Below are 26,426 nucleotides of genomic sequence, written 5' to 3' on the forward strand. Positions count from 1 at the left end.
TTACTGTGGTTGAAATTCAAGTGCACGAAGAGTTTGTTTGCATGCGCAAAACAATGTTATTGTGCTGCTATTGTATGGTAGTTTGTTCCATAGTTTTGTTGCGGCAACTGAACATGAAAAGAACCCATAATTTGTTTCAATGCGGGGTGCTGCTAGAGAGTTAGCTGGAGTCGATCTTGTTTGATATACGGCAGGAGGATTTGAAAATGATTACTGAAGGACAATAGAACTATGCGATGAAGAAGTTTATAGGTTAGACTTAATCAGGCTTAATTTTCATTGATATATGTGACACATACTTATGTCTGTCATATGTGATGCACTAATAATACAAAGCGTTCTTTGCAAATTTCTGGCACTTTGAGTGTATGTATCTAGCCTGCTAGGCTACGGGGCTGGCGGTGCCTACCAACTTGAGCCGTAGGGTATATGCTCATGTTCGTGTTGCTGACTCGGTCGTGGCATCAGCATCATTCGAGCTCTGTCATCCGACTCGTGCCTCTGATTCTCGCGTACTACCTGCGCCGAGCCAGGTGGCACGCATAGGGAAATCGGGGCGTGTTGGCTTGAGAACACCGGGTGGTAGTTTCCTCCGTATGAACAGCGATTCAAAAGCATGTTTTCCACTCCATGCACGCCAACCGGCTCTTGACACTGGCAAAGAAGCTCTTGAAAGACTGCAGCTTCGTTGCGAAGTGCATCAACTCGTACATTGCATTCCTCAGAGGTTTAGTTGAGCAGCTCGAGGATGGTGTACTACTGGGGCACTACTTGGCGCTGAGGAAGGGGAATGTGTTAGCTATGATCGAGCCGTTAGGCAAGCTCACATTCTTTCCGCCCCTCAGCATGTACGAGCTCCACAATAAGCGCCTGCTTGAAGTTATCAAGAGAGTCAAAAAACCGGTCGAGGCGCACTGCCGCAGGGTCGATGCCATAGCCAGCTCTGCAACATGCTTTGCGTAACTTCAATTCGCACAGTACATGGTATCTGCATAATTAAAAAAAAAAATGTTTGGATGTCAGTGCAAACAGTGAGAGGCATTGCCTGCAATTTGTGAAACGGAGTATATAGGTTTCTTCTTTTGGTGCTCTGGTGTCTTGCTCTTCATTTGTCATCTTAATTTCACTGCCACACGTGTGATAGGCTCCTTGGGACTACAATGCATGAAAATGAATCATAATTGCACACCCCCCACACCTTGTTCTTTCCAGATCCTGTGCCAGTTCTGGCCGTTTGTTGGGGACTACGTCAAGGACCTCATTCTCGAGACCATCGAGCCGAGCGTGCGCTCTTCCCTGCCCGCATACCTGAGCAGCTTCAAGTTTGAGAAGATTGATCTGGGTGACGTGGTAAGCATGCCTTCTGCCCGCAGCTAGGACACTTTGACATTATGAGCTTTGGAGATGCACGGTCGGCACCCAGCACTGATTGTCAGGGACCCTATTCGCAAAACATCTTATACGTAGGAGCCTTTCCTCAGTGGGTGGTGTTGAGTGCTTTTTACTCGTGAGGGATTTTTGATTGGGTGGAATTATGTGCCTGCTACTCGTGAGTGATTGGCACAGTAATGAAATTGGAACCATAGTAATGTCGAAACATTGATATAGTCAAAAAAAAGAAGTTTGTTTGGATACAGGTTCTGATTCCTGTGTGCGCATATTCTCTTTATTATTGTGTGCCCAACGGTTTCCTGCCAGTGATGCTTGCATTAACATAAACATGCCTAATATTTCAGTGGTTGGGAAAATGGGCTTTATTGACAATACTGCTGCCTTTTTATTTCAAGCTCAATAGTGCAGACACTCATTCTCAAATCATGAACAGCAGCTTATCATTGTTTCTAAAAATGGAGAGTATACAATCTGGGCACTCTACATTACTAACCTATGAGGCTGAAACTTGGAGGCCGACAAAGACTAAGAGGAACCTGCAATGCCAACAAGCAGTTAAATAAAAAAAAATATGGTAGGTGTAACGTTAAGAGACAGGAAAGCAGTAAACACTGTAGACTAAATGTGTGTAGCTGATACAGCTCTACCTCTTTATATATATATATATTCATTACGTGCTAATATTGATGAAACACATTTGAGATTTTCGTTATATCTGATAATTTATTGTATTTGTGTTTGATGTTTGCTTCTTGGGACCCCACCGTCAATGTGTACAGATGGAAATAACAATGTTTATTATTATTATCATCAAGATCATCATCATTATTATATTGAGGAGTTGGGTAGGCCATTTAATGTGCAGAGCGCATAAGTCTAACTGGTTTATTAAAGTAGCAGAATGGGTGCTTAAGGTAGGGAAATGGCAATCGAGGACATCAGAGGGATAGGTGGTGTGATGATGTTAATAAATCTGCAGGCATAGGATGAGAGTCGTCTAACTCAAGACAGGTGTAATTGGACATTGTTGGTAGATGCCTTTTTCTTCCGGCGGACATGAAATAGGCAAGTGATTATAGGATACTATGTGGAGATGGCATTTATTGGTGGCTCTTGTTTGACGCCATGCTTGACTGCAGTAGTTTCCTTTTTTGGAAACTGCACCTGCAGCACTGCCAGACCAAAAGAGTAAATTTCTTAACTGTCAGGAATAGTGAAGGAGGCCGTTAGCTGTGTTGACAAATTGTCCACCGCGGATACTTTGGAGTGTGTGCTAATGTCGCACAGCAAGCTAGTGCATCGTAAGGCAAGTACTACCGCAGCCAAGCATGAAATTTAAACAAAACCTCAGCCATGTATGATGTCCTGATGTGAGCATGAACCAGTCAGTATGGTGGTTTAGCTGCGAGTGCCGTTTATATGTCTCCCTGATTGGGCACAATGCTTGACCTTTGTCGGAAAATGCCTATTGCGCGCATTTCGCGTCTACAGCTATGGCCTCTGAGTCTGGGCTGTCGGGCACGAGCCTGTCATCACCAGTGCTATAGCTCTGGTGACATAAAATTCCCCGTCCCCACATTCAACCTCGGGCAAAGTGCACGCCATGCTCCTGCAGATAGCGCAGACAGGCACTTTGCCATCTCCAAACCACCAGTGGTACCACAGTTCTCACAGTAGGGCAACCCTGACCAGCACCACATCCTGTGTACATGGTGCCCTCCCTCTGCTTCCTCCTGTCTGGCCTGTCAGAGCTAACGCTCTGAAGAATTTATTTTTTATCCCGTTGGTGCAGAGGCCTATAGATAGCACTGTAATAAGATAAGATACCACAGCATGCTGTTGGGTGGGGCATACTGGGGAGTTTAATCTTCTGCGGCCTAGTTGCTACTTTGGGACGCAAAGATAAAAGTGTTGCACCCTGTCTACGTGCACTCTTGTCTCGCACAATGCTCTTGACAGAGGGGCTGCAAGGCTGGGTACGCGTCCTCCAGCATTCTTACATAACAATTGCGGCTGCTCGATGCGATATGAAATATGCCCTTGGCCTTAAAGGGACCCTAGGTAACAAACAGTATTAGGTCAAGCTGTATTAGTTAATGGTGCTTCTGAGATAGTGAAAAGGTCATTGGGGGGGTTTGAATCTTTTCTGATTCAATCAGGGAATCAGAAAAGATGCAAGAATGATACATGGGTGATGATGTCACTCTTGAGTCCTTGCACCAACTAGCCTTGATCTTATCGATTTTGAGTGTGTACTTGGATGTAGTTAACTGTTCATCTTGTAAATAAGGACTACATGGCATTCTGAAGGACGCAACGGCTCAGCCTAGCAAGTTTCAAGAACAACACCTTAATGTGGGCTAGTTTATTCGTCCTCAATCTTTCGTCTGTCCTCGACTCCTTTTCTTCTTCTTTTTTTTTTTTGCCAATATTTCGTGCTGGTTCAAGTTTAAAGATAGAAATTTCTGCAATTTTTCTTGTACCAAAATGCTCCTACTCACAATAACATACTTTCGGATGCACGACATCACTTTGCTGTATCGGTGCAGACATTTCTGCAAAGAAATTACAAAATAAAATGAAAAGGGATCTTGTTGCCTTCATTTTTTTGCAGTAATAGTCAAGGCTTTTTCTTTAAATGCATAAAGATGTGTTTTGAAACAGTACTTTACTAGTCTGGATTGGTTTAGTATTGCTTTTGAGCATCACCATCGAACACAACGCCACCCGGGAACAATGAGCATATCATCTTTAGCATCAAAGGACCCTCCCATCTCGACTGCCAACTCACTGCTTCAAATAAAGGTTTATTCATTCATTCATCTTTAGCAGTTGAAGTTTAGGAGTACTGTTCATGGTTTCTCTAACGATAACTGTCCAGCAACTGTCTCATTATTTTGTCATTGAGGCCTTATGTGCTTTTAGATATTCGATAAAAAAAAATGTGTCTTTCGTTAAATGAATTGTCTGTGCGGTTCCTGCAGAAACTGTGTATTTCGCTGTACTACTCCCTCCAAGTTCTCAACTTAACCCTGTTTTTCTGCAGTCTGTTTCTTTGCTGGAACACAGCACTGCCAGCTTTCATTGTCCTATGAAATCATTCTTGGTGCGTAAACTTCTGAGAATGCAGATTTGGGAAAAATTGACTGTGTAGTAGTGGTTGTCAAATGTAGTCAGGGAGGCTTCACTTTTTGCTTGCTATGTTGCAGTCAGATATGTATGTTCATAAGTATGAGACATGTAAATACTTGAGCTACAATTTGCAATTGAAATATTGATGGTCAAATAATTTGACTCGGGTATTGTATTCCTGGTTTTTGTACTTGCCAAGAAATTCGGCAGATTTCTCACTAGCACGGGTGTCCAAGATTTACTAGGGCTCGTGACGAATTTCATTCACTGTCACTCTGGCTGACAGGTGACAGGCTGTCTTTCTGATTTTTAACGATTGATGACAGCCTTGCTTAACTTTCTGTAGTTACTGTTACACACTAAAGAACCCCAGGCGGTCAAAATTAATACGGAGTACCCTACTATGGTATACCTCATAATCAGATCATTGTTTTGGGTTGTAAAACCACAGAATTTATTTGTTTTGATTGTTGTAGCACGTCTTTTACTGGGAAGAAATATAGAATAAATAGACGTCTCTTGTTGTGCTCTGCTATTTATTGGCATTTTTTGTGCTTTATTTCTTTAAAGAAATAAACACAAAATTTAGAGACAATTGTCTCTAAATTCAGAGTGAAATTTTCGGCAGCACACATTTTGTTGAACTTGTTTATTTATTTGTGTACACTATTCACCTTTTCTCACTGTTTCATTACATAGTAAGTAGACCTAATTATCACCTGTAGGCCACTTCAACTGTATTTGAAGTTGTCATACTGTTTTTGCTATATCTGTTGGTAGTTTGCTTGATTTGTTACAGCTTCTGTGAGATTATTGATAGGTCTACTAGCTCCATTTCCATACCTTACTGTTTGACATTGTTCAATTAAATCTCGATCCCAGCCGAAATGACTCGCTTCACGCATGCATGGCTTCTAGGTCAGCTTTTGTGCATTCTGTTAGCTCAGCCAAGGGTAACACCGTCTTGTTTTGTTGCTTTCTATTGCTGCGTGACTTGCTGCGTGACTCTCACTACAGCTGGCCCTCTATCCATTGTGCTGTGAGTGTGTAACTGATGTTCCCCAGCTGGCTCCATGGGCTTGCTTTGTGAATGCGTAGCGCAAAAGAAATTGCTTATTCATACAGCCTTAATCAGACGCCTTTTGACTGCGGCATCATGGGGTTGCATTAGAATAGCGCGCATGTGTGTTTTTCAGTACACGTGTGAATGAGCTATGAAACTCGTTTACTGACTATGGAGGTTTGGGCAGAGGTCACGGGTTTCATTCGCTACCTCGGTGGCTACATTCTGACAGGAGCAGAATGCAAAAAAGCTTGTGTGCTAATAATTATATAAGCTGCATGTTAAAGAGCCACGCAGAGTTCAAATATTAATCTGAAGCCCCACCCAGCCACACCTTTCATAACCCGTTGGTTTTGGTTGTTAGCTCTGTATTTTTATTTCATTTTTACGAACTATTCATTCTCAAATATATTTGAAATTTTGAGTGTGATTTGAAGGTATATTCTCTTTGTAATTGGGTGGGTATTCAATGGAAAAACTTCACATTTTCTTTTCTTTTAACATTTTACTATGGCTGAATATATTTATTTATTTATTTATTCATTTACAGAGTACCTACATCGCCATAAAGGCATTACGTAGGGGGGAACAAAACATAACCAGTAATACAGAAAAGCTTTTGCACAGATATGCTCACAAACAGAAGCACTACAATAGTATTTAGAGAGAGACACAAGTAATGTCAAACAAACAGGTTTTCAAGATATATAGCAAATACATTTGTTTTACAAGAGCACCATCACGGCATAGAATAGAATAATTCGTTATTTGACACATTCACTATATCATTTGATAAAGTATTCCATTGTCTAATTGATTTGGGGGAAAAAAGAGTAGTAAAACGTGTTTGTTCTGCTGTTATAGGCTGAGATCTTTTTGTTGTCATCACAGCGAGTCGATATGTAATCTGGTTCCAGAAGATAGATATGGCGATCGATACCTGTCTCACTGTTATATATTCGGTGTAATAGTTTGAGCCTTAACTTCTGCCTACGCATGTGTAGTAAAGTGGCCTTCATTTCGGAAACAGCTAGAGTACGGGCTGTAATTATTGCAAACAAACCTTACTGCTTGGTTCTGTAGTTTTTCCAGTCTATTAATGAGGTAATCTTGATAGGGATCCCATATTAGCTTAAGCATATGCTTAAGATGCTATTGTAGTCTAATGTCCAATTTAAAGCAGCAGGTTTTGAATGAAGAGATTGTCTTGCTCAGCATCTACTGAGCCAAATTTAATGAGGCTTGTTGCGTTTGAAAGGAAAAATTAACATCCACCCGCTGTTGGAGGCAGATTTTTTAAATCAAGCCCATTAATTTTTTTAAAGAAAATTTCCTAAAATAGGAAAAATTTCAAATAATATTAAGCGCCAGGTTCACAACTAATATGGCGATAAGAAAATGATATCACAACTATGTAAACTGCATTTGTTGCAAAGTCTAAAGTGGACAAAATTGATATATGCATACTACAGTATACGGGGCTCTAGATAATTTCTAGATAGCAGTTTTGAAAAAAAAAAAAAAAAAAACTAAATGCTGTAATGATGTTGTGTAAGCTGTAAAAAAAATGTTTTATTTGTCTGCTTTAGACCATCCAACAGATGCAGTTTACAAAATTGTGATATATGTTTTTGGCAGCATATCTGAGGGGATGTCAATTCTGTACTACAATAGTTTTTTCTTAGAAATTAACAGATTTTAGGCGATATCTACAAAACGTAAATGGAGGCACTAAATGAAAATTTCACTTCAAGCAGTTGATGGAACTAGGCTTCCCCTCTTAAATGCAGCAGACTACATAAAAATCAATTCAGCTGTTGTTTGATGATAGCATTTTTGTGTTTCACATCTGTGTAAACAGGAAAATTGGACTAGACCTTAAGCTAAAACTTGTTAAAGGGACCCCAATGTGGAATATCAATAACGATTCATGTTAAAAAAAAGTTAGGCATGCAACAACGGACACGAGAAAGCAGAAACGGACAACACAAGCACTGGGGTTTGTATTGTCCGTTTTGTCTTGTGTCTGCACGGCTAACCTTTTTCCAGCATGAATCCCTAACAACTAGCTCAACTCTCTGCCATTCCAAAAATTGAGAGGGAGCTCCTTCTCAAGGCCAAGTCTGATTTACGTATTGAAATACATGTGAATCAGATAAATGCTCTCATTTGACAAACAAATTCTATTGACTGCAGGAAGCATACATTTGATTTAGGGCCTCAAATATTTTACGGGAATTATCGAAATCATAAAAAAAAAGTTAAGCATTAGGTTTAGAAACCTGTAACCCGGCACCAGAAAACAGATATTGCAGTTCTGTAAACTGCACCTGTTGAACAATTTGAAATTTACGAATTTTATATATGAGTTTAAGCTTACGTGACATTCTTAGTGTTTACAAGAGTTTTGCAAGAGTCCTACTCACAAATCGGTGGTATATTACAGAGTGATGTGTAATGCATAAATTTTGTCTGCTTTAGGTGTCTCACCAGGTGCAGTTTACTCAATGGCGATATTGTTTTTCATTGCTTAGTTAGAGTTGTAAACTTGAGAGTTTCATTTTCTGAAATGTTTGCAAATTTCAATGATTTTTCTAAAAAAAATTGGTGGCCTCAATTAAAAATTTCCTTCTTGCAGTCAGTATACACATTAAGTCTCTTTTAAATGGAACAAGTTTAATTAAATTCAGTGCAGTGGAAATTTTTTTATACCCATGTATTTAAGATAGATAGCAGCTCCTTGGGTGTACAGCTTCCTCTTAAGTTAAGCTCTATGAGTAAATGATGCTTCTGCAGTTGTGAAACAGCCACTCTGTCAGCGAGGGGAAGCTTATGAAGCCAGAAGAGAAGTCAGAACAAAAGACGGGGTAGCAATGCCACACTTAAATTCCTGTACCAGCACGCCATGCTGTCACAGATTTTGACAATGTCTATTCAGGTCTAATTGTTTATTGGTAAAGAAGGACTATATTGCATTCTAAACGAACCAATGACTCGACCTAGTAAGTTTCAAGAATTCTCACCTGGCTCAGATATCAGAAAATATTTTGAAATTAATGAAGACAACACTGGTGCTGAGATTTCAGTGCAAAATGCAAGAAAAGAAGAGCTTGGCCTAATTTTTTCCCGTAAATATCAGCCCCCCTTTTTTGCCAAATGAATAGGCAGAGTTTAGAAATCTAAAGATGCTTTTATTATTTATTAATTATTCTTTCCATACTGAGGACTCGAGGTCCAAGCAGGATGGGCACTGCTTACAAATATAAAATGTGATGCACAACAAAATGGACAACAGCAATCTAAGCACAATAATTTTATCTCACAGTCTTATCTCCTGCTTCAGTAAAATGATTCCATTCACTTATCGTGCCTGGGAAAAAAAAAATAAACAAAAGAAAACTTGAGTTGGTTAGCGTGTGCGAAATGTGGCATTTTGTGGTTTTGTCGGTGGTGTTTTGTGGGCCTATACTGTTTAAAGGTAATAAGTATGGTGATGGATCTAGAACGAGCTTGTTATTGAAAAGTTGAGAGAAAAATTCTAGCCTAACAAAAATCTTTGTCTTGGAACTTCTAATGGTTGAGTTTTAACAGTCAAAGCCCAGTAGTGTTGCTCTCTACTTCCCCTTTAAAGGACACATGCTGCACATCATAGTCTTTGTAGGCCTGCTATTATAAACACTAATGTAGTGCTAATTGAAAGCAAAAAAAAAAAAAAATATGAGCAATGTAGTAATACCGAGTCACCAAGATGTGGTATCGAATCTTCTCGATGTGTTGTCGGGGCTTCGCACGGTGAGACGGGCGGACGCACCTGACCTACGCGGTGAGGCCTAAAGGCCGGGGCCCTGCTAAGCGCCACAGAGAAAACGAGACGACTTCTTCTGTTGGGGACCAAACGACAACTCAGTTTATTCGGAGAGGGAGAAGCGATCAGCGTTCGCGCTGAATACAACATTAGGCGCGGCGGGGCGCCAGTAGTCAGAATCAATTCTAAACCGAAACAAGCAGAATACAACAAGCAATATTCACAGCAGCAGTGTCTTCTACATTCATTTGTTGTAGTTGCCCGTTGTACAGTACGGCTCACAATTAAAGGGAACATCTAATTAATATTTCTCTTTGCGTCTCTTTGTGGAAAATTATTCTCTCTCGTTAGCGAAATTGAAAGAAAATCCGTGTATAAGGAATACGAGGTTCAAAGAACCATGGGCTGTGCCCACCCCCAGAGTATATGGTTATACACAATCATTGCGTTACACGGTGCCTGTACTAATAAATAAACTATTCAAGGAGGATTTTGATCCTCCGTGCACTTTTACTACAGCCATTAAGCGTTTTTGTTGGGACAAACTGTCCTAGAATAGCAGTGTTTTCTTACTGTATTATTCAAATGAAGGTTCTTTTTGTTTTCTATTTGTCTATGCAATGCAAAAGCATGTTATTGTATGCATATTGCCTGTGATCAGTGTCCAAAGTATTTGTTATCTATGAACGATGTTCGCCATGTAATAGAGAGTCAGGACCTATGTCAAGTCGCTGCTGCGACTTTTAGTCCCGTCCCCTCCTCTTTGATGAAGGAAAATAAAATGGAATGAATGAGTGAATGAATGAATCAATGAATGAATTAATTAATTAATCAATGAATCAATGAATATTTGTAACTTAAACAGCTCGTCAACTTCATAGGGACAATGTGCGTCACATGAAATGTAGATGTCCTCTGGTAAAAAATTATTCTTCAGGCCTTGATTGCAAAATTTAGCTGTTGTAAGCACTGGAATACCAGTTAGGCATTCCCTTTCACATTGGACTACTCTGGTAGTCCAATGTAAAAGTCCAAATCACTGGTAAGGGCTGCACAATTTTTTTCACTTATCACAAACATTGTGCCTTTTTCATGTCGTGCAGCCTCCCAGGATTGGAGGAGTGAAAGTGTACAAGGAGAATGTGGCGAGAAGTGAGGTCATCATGGACATGGAGCTGTTGTAAGTTTAGTACTATTTTCTGCAATTTCCGGCAATGAACAGTAAAGCGTGCTGATCATGTTTGTTTGTTTATCATGATTTGGTGCAGGTGTGATGTGTTGCAAAAGAGATGTCCAGTGTTTTTCTTGCTGATTTTTTCTTTCTCACTGAGCTTTTGGTGTGAAATAATCGGTTACTTGCGAAGCTATGTATTTCGCAGCCATGATGAAAATTGGGCAGACGAAGCAACTGATCATGTAGCCAGCACAGTGTGTACAAGAGACTGAAACGGCCACGGAAGCAGAGCCGAGATAAAATGTGTTCGCTCAGTGTGAAAATCATCCTCTGCATTCTTGGGAAACCACCTGTCCAAAGCACTTGTGTCACACTTGTCACGTATGTCCAAAACACACGGCATTTCATTGCCTGTCGCTTCTGGCACCCGCTGTCTTGTATAAATTTGCTGGCAAGCTGATAGCAGCAGGTCAAATCAAACTATATTAAATTAGTTAAAAATGAGAGAATTGCAACTTTTGCAAGGTATGATATACTGCAGGAGGTCCAATAGTCAGTGCCTGTGTGGGAACTTTCTAACACGATATACAAGAAAAAAAAAAAGTGAAATGGCAGAAACAAAATTTAAACACTGGTGAACAAATCTCAGTATCAAAACAATCACAAAGAAAAGACTGCTACAAGAAAAATTGCAATTAGGAGGAAATAATAAGTGCCAAAAGCAAATGCAGCAAAAGCTTTTCTAATGCAGATTTCTTGGAACCAGAAAAAATGCCCGAATTAAGTGAATGTTGAATTATTGAAATATACATTGACGTGATCATAGAGGGCGACCACACACTTTTGAAGGCACGTGGGCGGTGGTCACGCGCGGCGGTAAATGTAAGGCATGGCGGAGTGTTCATGTTGTTCAGGTGATGATGGTAATGGTGGCCGTAGCCTAACAACGGGTTGCTGCAATTTGAGCGGCCATGCCAAAGATGCCAAAGAAATTACTAGAAACAACTAAATACGGTAACACCCATTGAAGTGGAAAGAAAAGGGAATAAAGTATAGGAACAAAAGGAAAGAAAAGAAAAAGGGCAGTAACATTCAATTTCTTCAGGTACAGCCCGCACTGCTATCGGTAACCGTGTTGCACAGCACCGTCTTGCCACCAATCCTTCAGGCGTCTCTTTGTGTCGTCAAAAAGTCCCGACTCGCCCTCGCTCTGTTTGAAGCCTAGAGCTGCAGCCAAAGACGATGTGTGGGCCTGCAGGCAGACAAGGGGCATTCAAGGATCACATGTTCTATGGTCTTTTCTGCTGCCCCACAGAGGGCGCATGTTGTCTGCTGGCCGCTTATAAATTGTGCTCTGCACTTGTGTGTTCGCACTTATCCTGCTCTGGCCTCAGCTGGCAAGCCACCACCCCACATGTTGTCGTATATCTCCTCCTTTCGATCTTGGACTTTCATGCCTGATAAGAGTGCCAGGGGAGATTTTGTTTCCGCTGCTTTCTTCCATCCAGCTGTCTCAATGCATTGCACCTGGGTGCGGATTTGCTTTATTGGGTGCCCTTCCTCTCGGTCAGTTGCTGGTCCTTCTCCTCGCACAGAGCAGGCAGAGCAATCTCGCACTTCCATGCCAGCGCGCGTACTCAGTATCTTCCTCTTTGTCACTGCGCAGGAGAACAAGAGACATACGATCACCCATATGTCTCCCTGATGGATCAGGAGCATTTCTCAAAGTTCAGCTTTACCACCACTCCTCTGGCCTCAAAGGAAGACCAACCTAGGTCTCCTTGAACCAGCCTTATTTGGGGTCATCCTATGTGTGTTCATTGCCTGTCTTCTCACCTTCCGTTGCTGTTCTAACTTAGAGTTTGATGGCATTAATACCTAACTGCATACCCTTGCTCAGACCAGCGGGCAAATCTGGATTATCTCCTTTCCTGAATTAAATGAGGGTTGAATTAACGAGCTCTCACTGCATTCGAAATAATAAAGAACCCAAGATTACGGAATGCATTAATACAGAAGCAATGAGGAAGAAAGCTTATAGAGTTGTTTCAGAGTTGACTGTTGTCTATCCATGACTTTGATGCACTAGCTAGGACTAGAAGAACGAACAAAGGAGCACAGAGGAGCACCGTGAGAGAGGTTCAGCTTCAAGTGGTACGGTTCATGTTAAACATGTATCTCATACTGTAACTAATTGGCAGTAATGTGCCACTGCGTTTTTATACAAGCTAAGCACTTGTGTCAGTTGATGAAATGGTAGGCAGAAATTATTCATGTACAGTTGAACCCACTTATAAAAATATTCAAGTGCAAGAAAATCCCACTGTTAGTACAACCGATAATTGTTATAACCGAGTCGCAGGAAAAAAGCAGCGGGGTCTAACATTAGAGAGGTTTAGCTTGTCCGGTAATCAGGTAAACGCGGGCGGTCCGGGCGTTGGGGCGTGTTAGCGGAACCGTAAATGTGAGCGGCCTGTATGGTGCTGCCACCTGGTGGCGCAGAGCCCAAACTGACAAAAACAGCTAATATTGCAGTAACCAAGCGTATTCTACTTCGCTGCTGGTATAAATTTTCGGCAGTGGCGTAATCGTGTTGCTGCCGAAAATTTACACCAGCAGCGAAGTAGAATACGCTTGGGTACTGAAATATTAGCTGTTTTTGTCAGTTTGAGCTCTGTGCCACCAGGTGGCAGCACCATACAGGCCGCTCACTTTTACGGTTCCGCTAACACGCCCCAACGCCCGGACCGCCCGCGTTTACCCGATTACCGGACAAGTTAAACCTCTCTATTGAAACATTTTAATTAGGCAGAAAGAAGCATAGTGAACCCCATTAACTCGAAGCTGTAAAAAGCGGAAAAATGTTTTGAGACAAGTGGAATTTCAAGATAAGCGAAATTACAAAAATAGAATCCCGCTGGTCACGCATACACCACATGGAATCTTTCCAAAATGTCACCAGTAATACAGTCAATCCTGGATATATCGAATCTGAAGGGGATCACAAAAAAGTTTGATACTATATAGGTAATTCCATATATCAAATAAAAATGTTATAGAAAAATTTTCAAGGGGATATTTTACTGCTGTTCATTATACATGATAATTCGTTATATTTGAGTTCGATGTATCCGGGTTCGACTGTATTTTTGGTCACTTTCACGTGCATTGGTGCGTCGGCGTCTACAGGCAATGGCATTACTGGCACTATGCCAAGACAGCAGGCTTGGCACAGAGTCTGGATGACTGATCCTAATGCGATATTTGCAGCCAGTCAGCTGAGCACAACCGGTTACAGACATCCAACAAGCTGATGCTGCTACTTTCTGCATCATAACGAATTCTGGATAATTTCACTTTGAAAATCGAAACTGAATTGCAGAATAGCACAATTGTCAAGTCTTTAGCAGATGTCCCAGAATGACGCGGCATTTACGCCTCACCGGCGTGCGAGCATGAAGCCAGCGTCCTTATTGAGCCGCAATCTCGCTTAAGCACTGTGAGCTCACATGTTGGCTTCTTTTGGGTGCAGCGTATGGGCTGATCGCACCTGCTTAAAAGTGCCCATCGTCTTGCTCAAGGTCAAGGTTATTACACCGTATAATTGCGATAGCAATTGTGCGGACACTCCAAGCAGATTCCCTCCGCCAGCGTCGCCATGAGCTTCCATATAAAGTCCAAGTGCAATATCATCGCGACCGCGCGCCATGTGCGAGGGAGATCATGTGAGGATGAGCTGAGAAAGATGCTCGCTTGGTGCGTCGTCTTCTCACGCACGCAAGGAAGGAAGGCGGGGAGATGTGCGTGTCCTATTTTGGAGGTAATCTGCAGTGGATTTAAAGGCTTGCTGACGGCTTGGTGTGCGCAGTGTTCTCGTGTGCCTAATTCTCAGTTAAACAAGGGCAGCCACAAAGGAGAACTTGCTCGCTGCTGTTGCCACTGTTTATCACACCAGCGTTCTCACAGTGAGTGTTTGTGGTCATCGAGTGAGATTTATTCATGTTTGCTTGTGCGCGCGTGACTCCGTACTTGTTAATTTAGTTAGTAAGCGAATGTTTAAGCAGTTTATACAGCTAAAAGAACCACTCACCTTACTGTGTATAGCTGTCTAATAATTTGCTATTGCAATTAATGCTTTGCCTTTCGGGTGAAACTGCAACTTTTTTCTTTCAGTGCACGCATCCAGTAGCTAGATTCAATTGTTATAACAGATAATGCGGCGTAGGAGCATTGAAGTAAGCGGTTTATTTTACCATAGAACACAAACAAAAGTTGACGATGCATCATTTGCTCATTGTTGTATACAATATATTGGTAAAACTGGTATTGTTATAAGTGGTGTTTGACTGCGCAAAAGATTAACGTAGCAGTTGTGTGACCCCTCATTTTTCTTTTCTTTTTCTTTTACAGCTATTCTGGTGACTGCAAGTTTACAATCAAAGTGAAGGGCTTTAAGGCTGGCATTCGAGATCTTCAGGTAAGATACGCTTACAACATCATCACGTGGCTGGATGGCTACAGATAGGTCGCTGACGTGACTCAGCGAAAGAGAATGACCCTCTATCCTGTGTCTGGAATTGAATATGAAATGCTTTTCATTAGTGATTGTTGATGCTCATCACAATCCTTCAATGGTCTTGCTATTTCTGTGTTCAAGAAAAGATTAGGTGTTGCCTCTAACCACATCCTCATCACTTATGATTTATTTGTTTTCTCCACATTTCACCAGGAGAAATAGATGATATCGGGCGTAAAAGAAAAAAAAAAGACAGCGTGAGAAACATGACAAGTGAGAGGACACGAATGGATCATTGTTTGACAGTCAGCTCTGTGTGTGTCACTTGTTTTGCATCTCGCAGTTTTTTTTTTTTTTTTCCTGATGGTTGCTCGCCAACTAGCTCTGCTTTGTATCAATTTCAGATAATTTTGAGCGCATGCCTGTACTAATCACAAGACAGATAGGTACCGTAATTAGTGCCGGTGATTTCTAGTACTGGACATCTTTTAGTTCTATGAATCTGTACTAATAAAAAAAAAATGTAGATTTCCGCAGGAATGAAACACTGGCACCAACTCTGACTGCAATGACAGAAACACATCATGTGCCATGTTTTGCCCTAACTATAACACACGGAGCCACTGTTTCATAGCAGCGAGATCATTTTAATGTGGCAGCATTATTCTTGTTTGCTTTTCTTTATGTTTCCTTAAACATATGCATATAGAAGGACATTATGAAAAAAGTTGGTTGAGCAACTTGATAGAGCTCTGTGCATGATGACAAGGGCACGAGCAGCATGTGACAAAGTAAATGAACTGTAATGAATAAGTATCAAATAAATCAAATTGATCGATAGTTAGGATCAATATAAAAATTAAGACAGATCAAAACCGAGCCCTTTTCATTGTACCTGGGCGTGTAACATGGCCTGATACCATGGGCAGTGTTCTCGAAACTATCAGTGGGCCAGTCGTGAAAGCAGTTCGCTAGATTGCGTGATCCATCACAGTGTGCTCTATGTAGGTGGTTGTAGCAAAACAATAGCTGTGGTTTGCATAGGTGGATGTGCATGTGCTTAGTTGTACATCCTCTTTTCAGTCATGCATTATGATTGACTGCTGGAAATTTGTCAGTTACATAATGTTATCCCAAGGCACTGCAGACCCCACTGAAGTCAAGTCGAGGGGGTCGGATGGATTTCTCACACATTTTCTAGTGAGACCTCATACGTACAGAGAAATTAAATGTGAATTTAGCATACATCCATTCATGTACCTTTTTTGATGGAAAGAGTTGAATGGACCAATTTAAGCACTGAGCAAGTTATTTATTGGCTGTAAGCATTACAAGAAAGGAACAGCAGTTCTTGCGCCATTGCTAACGAAATGCATTCCAATGAATGTGCCATCTAACATGGTAGTACTACCGTCACCACTGTGGCGGTGACTGGCAGTGCACTGCACACTGAACTGATATGGAGTCAAGTGAAGTGTTCAGGGTGTTAAATATACCCTAAGCCTAATGTCTGTGGTCAGTCTTTTCTGCCACAGGACAAAAATTACAAAAGCAAGCTGAGTGGGAAAATGTGTGCATCATGACTGAAGAGGTTTAACAATACGTCAGTGGGTAGTGACAACTACAACGATAGGTGCAAGTCATGTTACATCGATAGCTTCAGTGTATTTGCATGATGTTCAAGAGCAAAAAAAAAAAGAAAGAGCAAAAAAAATGCTGTCATTTTGCTTTTGTGCTTCGCTTGAGCATAGGCATCAGAGACACACAGGCAGCAGCTGGTAGACAGTAAGAGTAGATGTCGTATTAACTAACAGATGATCATGTGGTAGCGGAAGAAGCCATGCGAACGCAGTGCATTGCAGTTTCTTGAGTATGAAGCACGAGAACTTGACTGGCTTGGTCTGCTGGCTGGAGCGTCGACTTGTCTTCTGTCTTCCAGATACACGGCAATGTACGGGTGGTGATGCGGCCCCTCACTAAGCAGATTCCTCTGGTCGGTGGTGTGACTGTGTTTTTCCTCAGACCTCCCGTAAGTAAACGTGTACGTCTACTGATATAGGTGGCATCCGCGCAGTGTGTCTGGCTTCTCTTGGATATTCCAATGGCTTCTCTAGGATATTCGGCTTCCGGTTAATGCATACTGTTGTCGGGTTGTGCAGATGACATTGGGCGTTTTTCGGGCTGTGACCATTATCACTACATTTCGAAAGTGTGCTGTGGCTTTCCCAGCAAGCATATTTGTCCACCCATGTTGCCATAACGCTCTGTGCATGTTTTGTGCCGATCACGCAGCCACGTGTGTTGATCAGCAGCTGCTTTCCTGCAATTGCAAGCATTGTTTACTAACAGAAAGATGCTTGCATGCAATAATGTCTACCAGTCTTTCTTGTTTCTCATGTTTTATATATTTTTGTTCACCTAATGCATGATGACTTTGTTGAGTTGGAACTACTGTGCAAAGTTACTTTACAAAATTATGTTATAAATTATGTCGTCTTTGATGGAGCTAAAAATTGGAAAAAAAGGCATTAATGTTTGTTATCTCAAGGTCCACCTTGTAGTCCCTTAATTTGTGACATTGTTCAATATTTGCAATAACTGCAGTGCATGATTACTTAGCTAAATTGTGGTAAAAGATATTTGGTCGTCGATAGGACTAGTAATATTGGAATATTAAAAAAATAAAAAGTGAATCAAGGCTCGTTATGGGAAAAAAATTGAATTGAAGTTTGATATCTCTAGGTACACCTTGTGAGCCCCTTGATTTGTAACATTGTGTTCATTACTTCGCTAAGTTCGAGTAAAAATATAGGTGGTCTCTGGTGGAACAAATAAAATTGTGAAGCTAACAAAACGAGTGTTTGATATGTCGAAGTTTACTACGAAAAAAAACAAAAACAAAACAGCAGCAGCAGTATTAAGTGATAGCTCTGGCTCTGAACTCAATTACTGTGATAGCAGCAGACTCTTACAGCAAACACCACTGTCTTAAGAACAACTTGGCATTGCACAGACTGTCATCCTCATGTTCGCCACATTATTGCTTTAGCAGGGAAACTTGGGCATGCTTGTGTATGTTCATACTTGACAAAAAACAGCATTATCAAAGACAAGGTACGAAAAAGTTAAGGTAGGTTCACACACGAGCGCTGACCTTCAACTGGAAGCCTTATATATGGAAGCCTTATATACCTTAAAAGCAAAGGGGACAAATGCATCAGCAAGCTGTATGCTGCCCTTAATTGGAAAGAATTGTGTCTTAAAATAGAGCATATTTTGTCATTAGATTGTATCGCCCCTGGAATAAATCTTTCAGTTTTCATGTTCTTTTGTTTGCTTGTTGTTTTTGATGCACTTGTTTTTTTCTGCGTGACAAGGCTCATGTACCGTTTTTTTCTTGTTGTACCTGGCTTGTTCTGCTGTGCATGCATGGCTTTTTTTCTGTCAAGTTGTCCAGTGCTTATGTAATTATGTTAGAAAGCGTTAGGCGTGCAGGCACAGATACAAGGAGAGGGAAATGGACAATACAGACGTTTTTATTGTCCTCCTCTTGTGTCCTTGTCTGCACGCCTAACTTTTTCTAACGCGAATCCTTACCAACTAGCTCAGCTGTCTGTCGTTCTAAGCTTCAATTTCTTGATTTGTATTTTTCACGATTAAACTTCTAGTTGAGAGTCGACCATTGTGTGTGGACCTACCTTAATTGCTTTGTATCTCGTCTTTGTTAAAACTCTTTCTGCCAAATATTGCAGTATTGGTGGTTGCAACCTCCAAAATGTACGAACAGGTACCGTGACTCTCAGAGTCTGCGTGAACGAGAATAAGGGGGAACAGAGGGGCTCGATTTTTCATGAGACACAACCACGTGAAGGCAACAGACACTGATGCCAAGGAAAGCATGGGAGGTATTACCTGAGGTCTTAACTGTGCCACACCTGTGGCATGCAAAATCTGGCACAAATTGCCACGCTCTGTTGCTGCACCGTAGTGCACCGATGGTGTAGCCATTTTCTTCAACTGCACATTGCTGCAGGTATGTTGTTGGCTTGATCCCCAGGGGCGATGGTGGGCATTGTGTTTTGTCGTTTTTCTCGCTATATGGCGAAGGTGATGCTGAGAGAGCAATTGGCCTGACAATGACAACACTATGACGATGGTGTAAGGGAGAGGATAAACACAGCAAACGCAGTTTTGAGATGATTTTATTTTACTGGTGTTGCACTAAAATACTGACTGCTCAGTTTAAATTCGTTATGTAAAGATTCACCAGGAGCCTTTTTCTAAATTTATGTATGTGTTTATTTATTTTTCTTTTTATTTATTTTGTTTATTTATTTCAATGCTGTCAATGTCACGTGGGGAATTACATAGAGGAGTAGATATCGGAGCAAATAGTAGAGGTCATATAGTAGAAAGGATAACTCAATTCAGTTTATTTTACAGAATACCTCCTTGAAGGAATTGTGGGTAAAAAGCAGAATCAGCTGCTTGACGAGACCCCACTAGGCAGTGAGGAAACAATGCATTGACTATGCGATGAAAAAAGAGGAACATGGATTAGATTTAAAAAAAAGAACAAAGCAATAGTGCATTTGTTTTAGCACTAACAAAAGTAGAAATAAATATTGTTTTCACGTACACATACATGGCACTGCAACATCATGCAGCACTAAAATTTATGCAGTACTGACAAAATTTTGTGGGAACATAATAACACAAGAGTAAACATATCATGAAACACTGTTAAAGTTAAAGAAAAAAGAAATTACTGCATTTTTACGAAATAACTTTTTAGGAAATAGTGGGTCAGTATTGCTGGGAATGGACGCAGGTTACAGCTGGCAGCTGTCCTTAGCACGGAGGAGTTTTAATGAAGATTTGTATGACAGCTTCGGACGGGGACCTCAAATTGGAAGCGACACACGATGAGATGTGGTATAAGGTACCAGAAACAATACTTTTTCAGGTCATAATTGACGTGGTAATTTTGCGAAAACGATTAAGTTGTGTGATCTTTTGTCTTACTTCAAGCCAGGGAATAATTAGAAAGGATCAAACGAGTTGCGCAGTTTCGAATGGCTTCAAGTGTTGATATGAGAAAGGCAGAATGAGGATCCGAAGTACGCGCAACATATTCGAGTTTGGATTTGTAACATTTTGCAACCCTTGCAAGTTGCTTGTGATCATTTATCAATGACCTCAGATAGGGGTTTGGCAAACTTGATTTATATTTTTCTTGATGTTTCTCTCCCTGCAGGCTATTGATTTCACCCTGACCAATCTGGGGCAAGTCTTGGAAGTTCCAGGGCTCAAGTGAGTCCGTCACCTTAGCTGTGACTACTTCACTAATGGCTTACTCAACCAATTGTTTCGCAGCATTCTGGCAGTGCTTCAGATTGTGTGCAAAATGCCAACTAAGCTTTTACTCTAAGTACAAGCAGGCTCCAAGAAAGCGCACTGTGTACAATTGCATAAGCTAAGAAAACTCCTCACGATGTGAAGCTCTAATGAAGATGATGGCATTTGGATTGTGCATCATACATCTTGAGGCAGTCACAATTGGACCTTCACTCCAAGTTTGATTATTACGCACCAAATTTGTTAGCAATAAGAATTGCAAGATGTCTCCATTTATGCTGTGATGCCAGTATGTCATTATGCATCCACTTCTCTTTCATTATTTTAGGAAGCAGTGACTTGCACTAGGCAAATTTCTGTACTGGCTCGCTGTTTTCCGAGTACAGTGTGCATGAAATAGTCAATATGGTTCCTTCACTTCCAGTATACATGAGAGTTCAGTTACAGAGTTCATATCTGGGGAGGAAACAAAGCTCGCTAAAAAATGCAGGATTCCAATTCTGTTTTGCAGCTGCGGTTATCTAATGACGCTGAAGATGCAAAGGATGTTTCAGAACTAAATTTTCAATGCACAGAATTTGTTGCCACCTGAGAGGGTGACAGCTTGATAGCATTAGAATTCGAACTTGTTTGGATGAATGCTGAACGATTGAGCATAATACATGGTTGAACGATTTGAACAGCACTGAAAGAGAGAGATCAGCTTTATTGTACAAATGACTCATTGCTGAACCGTGCATGTTCAGTCCCAAGAAGAACAAGAAAAAAAGAAGACATACACTGCACTAATCGTCATAATCATTATATTGTTACGGGGAGATTTACAGAAAAGGGGGTTTATTCACACTATGCACAAGGAGACTAAATGTTGGCCAACAACAACAAAGATGGCGAACCACAGTTTCACCTCTTCCTCGTCTCTTCGGCTCTATGCTTCAGCATCTTCTTTGTCTGCCGGACAACTGGCTCACAACACTACCCTCCGGCGGCGAAAGCACCGACTCGGTGCAGGTGATCGAAGGATACATTAAAAAAACAAAAAACAACAAAAAAAACCTAGCACACTAGGTATTAAGGGGTGTCCGGGGCACGATAGGGCTTGAGACGGACAACGTGTACAATGTCCTTGCGGAGAGGAGCAGAGGATGACGAAGGCAGCAGTGGAGCGATTTCATAAGTGACATCAGTCACTTGGCGGCACACGCGATATGGACCGGTGTACTGGAAGAGCAGTTTTTCGGATAAGCCAACGCGTCGTGCTGGGGACCACAGGAGAACGAGCGATCCAGGGACAAAGTGGGTGGTCCTGTGGTGGCTGTTGTAGCGAGACTGCTGGTGGATTTGGGACTCAGAAAATCGAGTGCGAGCAACTTGACGTGCATGGTCGGCACGTGCAATGGTCTCTTGAGCGTATTCAGTGGGTGGGCACCCAGAAGAAGGCACCAGGGTGTCCATAGGCAATGTAGGGTTTCGACCGTATAAGAGGAAGAACGGCGAATAGCCAGCGGTCTCATGCCTGGAAGTGTTGTACGCGAATGTCACAAACGGTAGTGCAACGTCCCAGTCGTGGTGGTCGGCAGAAACATACATGGCCAACATGTCAGTAAGGGTGCGGTTCAGGCGTTCTGTCAAGCCATTCGTCTGTGGATGGTAGGCTGTAGTCAGTTTATGTTGCGTCGCGCATGATCTTAGAATGTCATCGATCACCCTGGACAGGAACTGTCTGCCACGGTCAGTGAGCAGTTGCTGAGGAGCTCCGTGCTGGAGTAACGTTATGCAGCAAGAAGTCTGCAACGTCGGTGGCACAGCTAGTGGGAAGTGCACGCGTAATGGCAAACCGCGTCGCATAATCTGTGGCAACGGCGATCCACTTGTTCCCAGAGGTGGATAGGGGAAACGGACCAAGTAAATCGAGACCGGTGCGGTGAAAAGGCTCGTAAGGAATGTCCAGAGGCTGAAGATGTCCTGCAGGTGGCAGAGTCAACTTTTTTCGGCGCTGACAAAGGTCGCATGAGCCCACGTAACGGCGCACTGAGCGGGACATCCCAGGCCAATAGAAACGGCGGCGCGCGCGGTCGTTTGTGCGTGACACGCCAAGATGTCCCGCCGTTGGTGCATCGTGGAGCTGCTCCAGGACAGTGGAACGGAGGTGAGCCGGGATGACTAACAACAGGTCAGAACCGTCAGGGAGTAAACTGCGACGATATAACGTGTCGTTTTGGAGTACAAAGAGGCGGAGGGAAGGATCAGGAGCGTGGGAGTGCAATTTGTCGACGATCTTGCGTAGAGACTCGTCAAGGCGTTGTTCGGCAGCGATGTTGAAGAGTTGAGCGATGGAAAGAACACACGGGCTGGAGTCGCTCAGGGAAGCGTCTGGTGGATCTACTGGGTATCTGGAGAGGCAGTCGGCATCCTGGTGCAAGCGGCCAGACTTGTAAACGACGGTATACGAGTATTCTTGAAGTTGCAGTGCCCATCGACCAAGGCGACCAGTGGGATCTTTGAGAGAGGACAGCCAGCATAGAGCATGGTGGTCAGTAATAATGGTGAAGGGTCGGCCGTAGAGGTAAGGGCGAAACTTGGCGATGGCCCAAACTAGAGCGAGACACTCTCGCTCTGTGATAGAATAGTTTTGCTCAGCCGAGGAAAGAAGGCGACTGGCATAAGCAATAACGCAGTCCTGACCATGCTGACGTTGGGCTAGAACTGCGCCGATTCCATGGCCACTGGCGTCGGTACGGACTTCTGTGGGCGCAGATTCGTCGAAGTGAGCCAACACTGGTGGTGATGTCAGTATTCCTACCAGCTGTGAGAAGGCGGACGCTTGTGCAGGACCCCAAGAAAAGGTTGCGTCTTTCTTAAGCAGGCAGGTGAGGGGCCGTGCTAGTGCTGCAAAATCTTTCACAAACCGCCGAAAATAAGAACACAGGCCGAAAAAGGAATGGACGTCCTGAGTAGAGCGAGGTGTCGGAAAGTTGGCAACGGCGCTAACTTTGGCAGGGTCAGGCCGTATACCTGTAGCATCGACAAGATGGCCAAGTACTGTGATCTCGCGGCGACCGAAGCGGCATTTGGCAGAGTTAAGTTGAAGACCTGCATTGCGAAGGATGCGCAGAATAGCAGAGAGTCTACTTAGATGACTGGAGAACGTAGGCGAGAAAATGACTATGTCATCGAGATAGCACAGGCAAGTAGACCACTTGAAACCACGAAGAAGGGAGTCCATCATTCTTTCGAATGTTGCGGGGGCATTGCACAAGCCAAATGGCATAACTTTGAACTGGTAGAGGCCATCGGGTGTTATAAAGGCGGTCTTCTCCCTGTCTTTTTCGTCAACGGCGATTTGCCAATAGCCGGACCGAAGGTCTATAGAGGAAAAGTACTGTGCGCCATGCAATGAGTCGAGGGCGTCGTCAATTCGCGGCAGAGGGTACACGTCCTTTTTAGTAATCTTGTTTAGGTGGCGATAGTCGACGCAGAACCGCCAGGTGTTGTCTTTTTTTCTGACAAGCACCACAGGGGACGCCCAAGGACTCGTAGATGGTTCGATGATGTCCTTTGTAAGCGTTTTCTCGACTTCAGTTTGAATTACGCGCCATTCAGTCGCAGACACTCTGGAAGGACGCCTATGGATGGGACTGGCGTTGCCGGTGTCAATGCGATGAGTCACAACTTTTGTCTGGCTGAGATGGGGCGAAGCAAAATCGAAAACGTCGCTGTAAGCGGCTAGCAAACGACGAAGGTCGTCAGACTGAGCAGCCGAAAGGTCGGGGGCGATCATGGCGTCAAAATGTGCATCAAATGAAGTACTAGTGTCAGGGCTTCCAGAAGACAGGGGCGTATCCATAGTAAGGGCCACAGGGTCGTGTGCGTCTAAAGGTGTTATATGTCCCAGCGTGATACCTTCGGGAAGAAACTGTGGAGTCCGTCCAAAGTTTAGAATAGGGATACATGCCCGGTTCGCAGAAACAGTCACAACAGAGTGAGGGAGGGCTACCTGCCTTGTTAAAAGAGCGTCTAGGGAAGGAGAGATGACGTAGTCGCCGTCACAAATGGCGGAATCAGAGGTCAGTGTGACATACGTCGCGGCGGCTGGTCGAAGGCGAACAAACTCGGCGACACATAAACGTGGCTGTGACTCGGTGGGGAGATCGGGTACAAAAGGAAGTTCCAACTGGAGAAGGCCAGAAGAGCAGTCGATGAGGGCAGAATGGGTACTCAGGAAGTCGTGGCCGAGGATGACTTCATGTGGACACTGCTGCAGAACGGCGAATAGAACTGAGGTCTGGTGACTGGCGAAGCTCACACGCGCAGTGCACATCCCAACGACGCAAGATGTGCCGCCGTCGGCTACACGAACGACAGGCGAAGCCGCGGGCGTCAGAACCTTGCGGAGACGACGAGAAAGGCGAGCGCTCATAACCGATAATTGCGCCCCCGTGTCTATGAGCGCCGAAACAGGCACGCCGTCCACTTCTATGTCCAAAAGGTTTTGTCGGGTGGTCAGGGTCAACAGAGGATTTCCGGGTCGGTTGGTCAATGCAGCATCACCCCCGGGAGCTGCACCGGTCAGTTTTCCGAAGAGGGACGGCGGGGGTAAGGCGACGGTGAGCGACGGGCAATCGGTGAGCGAGAACGCCGGTTCTGTGGGGACGGCGAGCGGCGATTGTAGTGTGAAGTCGGAGCAGCAACATCACAGTGCGGCAGGTCATTGCGGGCATGCAAAGGCGAGAACCGGCTGTCTTCTGGGCGGTAAGCGTACGCGGGACGAGGAGACGAAATCTGACGATAGCGACAATGGCGAGAAATATGACCAACTCCATTGCAATTAAAGCATATGGGCTTGTCGTCATGTGTGCGCCACTGGTTTGGGTCGCGGTATCGGAGGTAGGTCGATTGTGGGCGTGGAGGTCGAAAGAAATTGCCGACCGTAGGGCTACTTACAGAACAGATCGGACGGATGCCTGCGTTCGCCAGCTCTTCGCGTATGACAGCTTGAATCAGAGATACTGCCGGGCTGGACTCGTCGTAAGAACGTATCGGGGGAACTGACGGAGACGCAGCCTCAATCTCTCGCCGGACAAGACGCAGCAAGTTTTCGGTACCAGGCGGCTGGACGTCTTCACACGATGAGCTAGCGACGGTATTAGGGAGCCGAACGAATTGTTGTGAGACACGACGGCTCTTTGCTTCTTCAAAGCGTCGGCACTCTCTTATAATGTCGTCGACCGTCGAGCAGTCCTTGTACACGAGTAAATTAAAGGCGTCGTCTGCGATGCCTTTAAGAATGTGGCTGACCTTGTCAGCTTCGAGCATCTTGTCATCGACCCGCCGACAGAGTGCTAATACATCTTGAATGTACACAACGTACGGTTCAGTAGATGCTTGGGCCCGGCAGGAAAGTTCCTTCTTGGCGGCTCGCTTCCGGCCAAGTGGCTTCCCAAAGAGTTCCTGCAGTTTTTGCTTGCAAGTGTCCCAACTGGTCAATTCCTCCTCGTGTGTTCGGAACCAAACACGGGCCGTTCCCTCGAGGTAATAAATGATGTTCGCCAGCATTAGAGTCGGGTCCCAACGGTTGCTCTTGCTGGCGCATTCATATTCGATTAGCCAGTCTTCAACGTCCTTGTTGTCAGTGCCCGAGAAGGCGCCAGGGTCCCGGAGTTGAGTCAAGACAATCGGTACTGTGGTAGCCGAAGCTGAACCAGCGGGCCTCTCAGTCGACATGGTCGAAGGGCCCACGAGGTTTCCGCTTCGAAGTTCCGTGATGTGCTGGTGATGTACCCCGCACTTCCACCAAGATGTTACGGGGAGATTTACAGAAAAGGGGGGTTTATTCACACTATGCACAAGGAGACTAAATGTTGGCCAACAACAACAAAGATGGCGAACCACAGTTTCACCTCTTCCTCGTCTCTTCGGCTCTATGCTTCAGCATCTTCTTTGTCTGCCGGACAACTGGCTCACAACAATATCGTAACCAACAGAT

General features: G+C 43.5%; 1 protein-coding gene across 1 annotated transcript in view; it reads left to right on the forward strand.

Moving 5' to 3' along the window:
* The window catches only part of LOC119455503 (extended synaptotagmin-2-like), a 78,641-nt gene that overhangs the window by 7,359 nt on the left and 44,856 nt on the right, over positions 1-26,426 (forward strand). The window contains exons 3-7 of the mRNA XM_049668835.1: positions 1,213-1,350; positions 10,496-10,572; positions 14,977-15,043; positions 17,022-17,111; positions 20,340-20,395. Of these exons, the coding sequence (XP_049524792.1) occupies positions 1,213-1,350; positions 10,496-10,572; positions 14,977-15,043; positions 17,022-17,111; positions 20,340-20,395 (428 nt within the window). The remainder of the gene's footprint in view (positions 1-1,212; positions 1,351-10,495; positions 10,573-14,976; positions 15,044-17,021; positions 17,112-20,339; positions 20,396-26,426) is intronic.

Source organism: Dermacentor silvarum, chromosome 6 (genome assembly GCF_013339745.2).
Source record: "Dermacentor silvarum isolate Dsil-2018 chromosome 6, BIME_Dsil_1.4, whole genome shotgun sequence".
Taxonomy (NCBI): Eukaryota; Metazoa; Arthropoda; class Arachnida; order Ixodida; family Ixodidae; genus Dermacentor; species Dermacentor silvarum.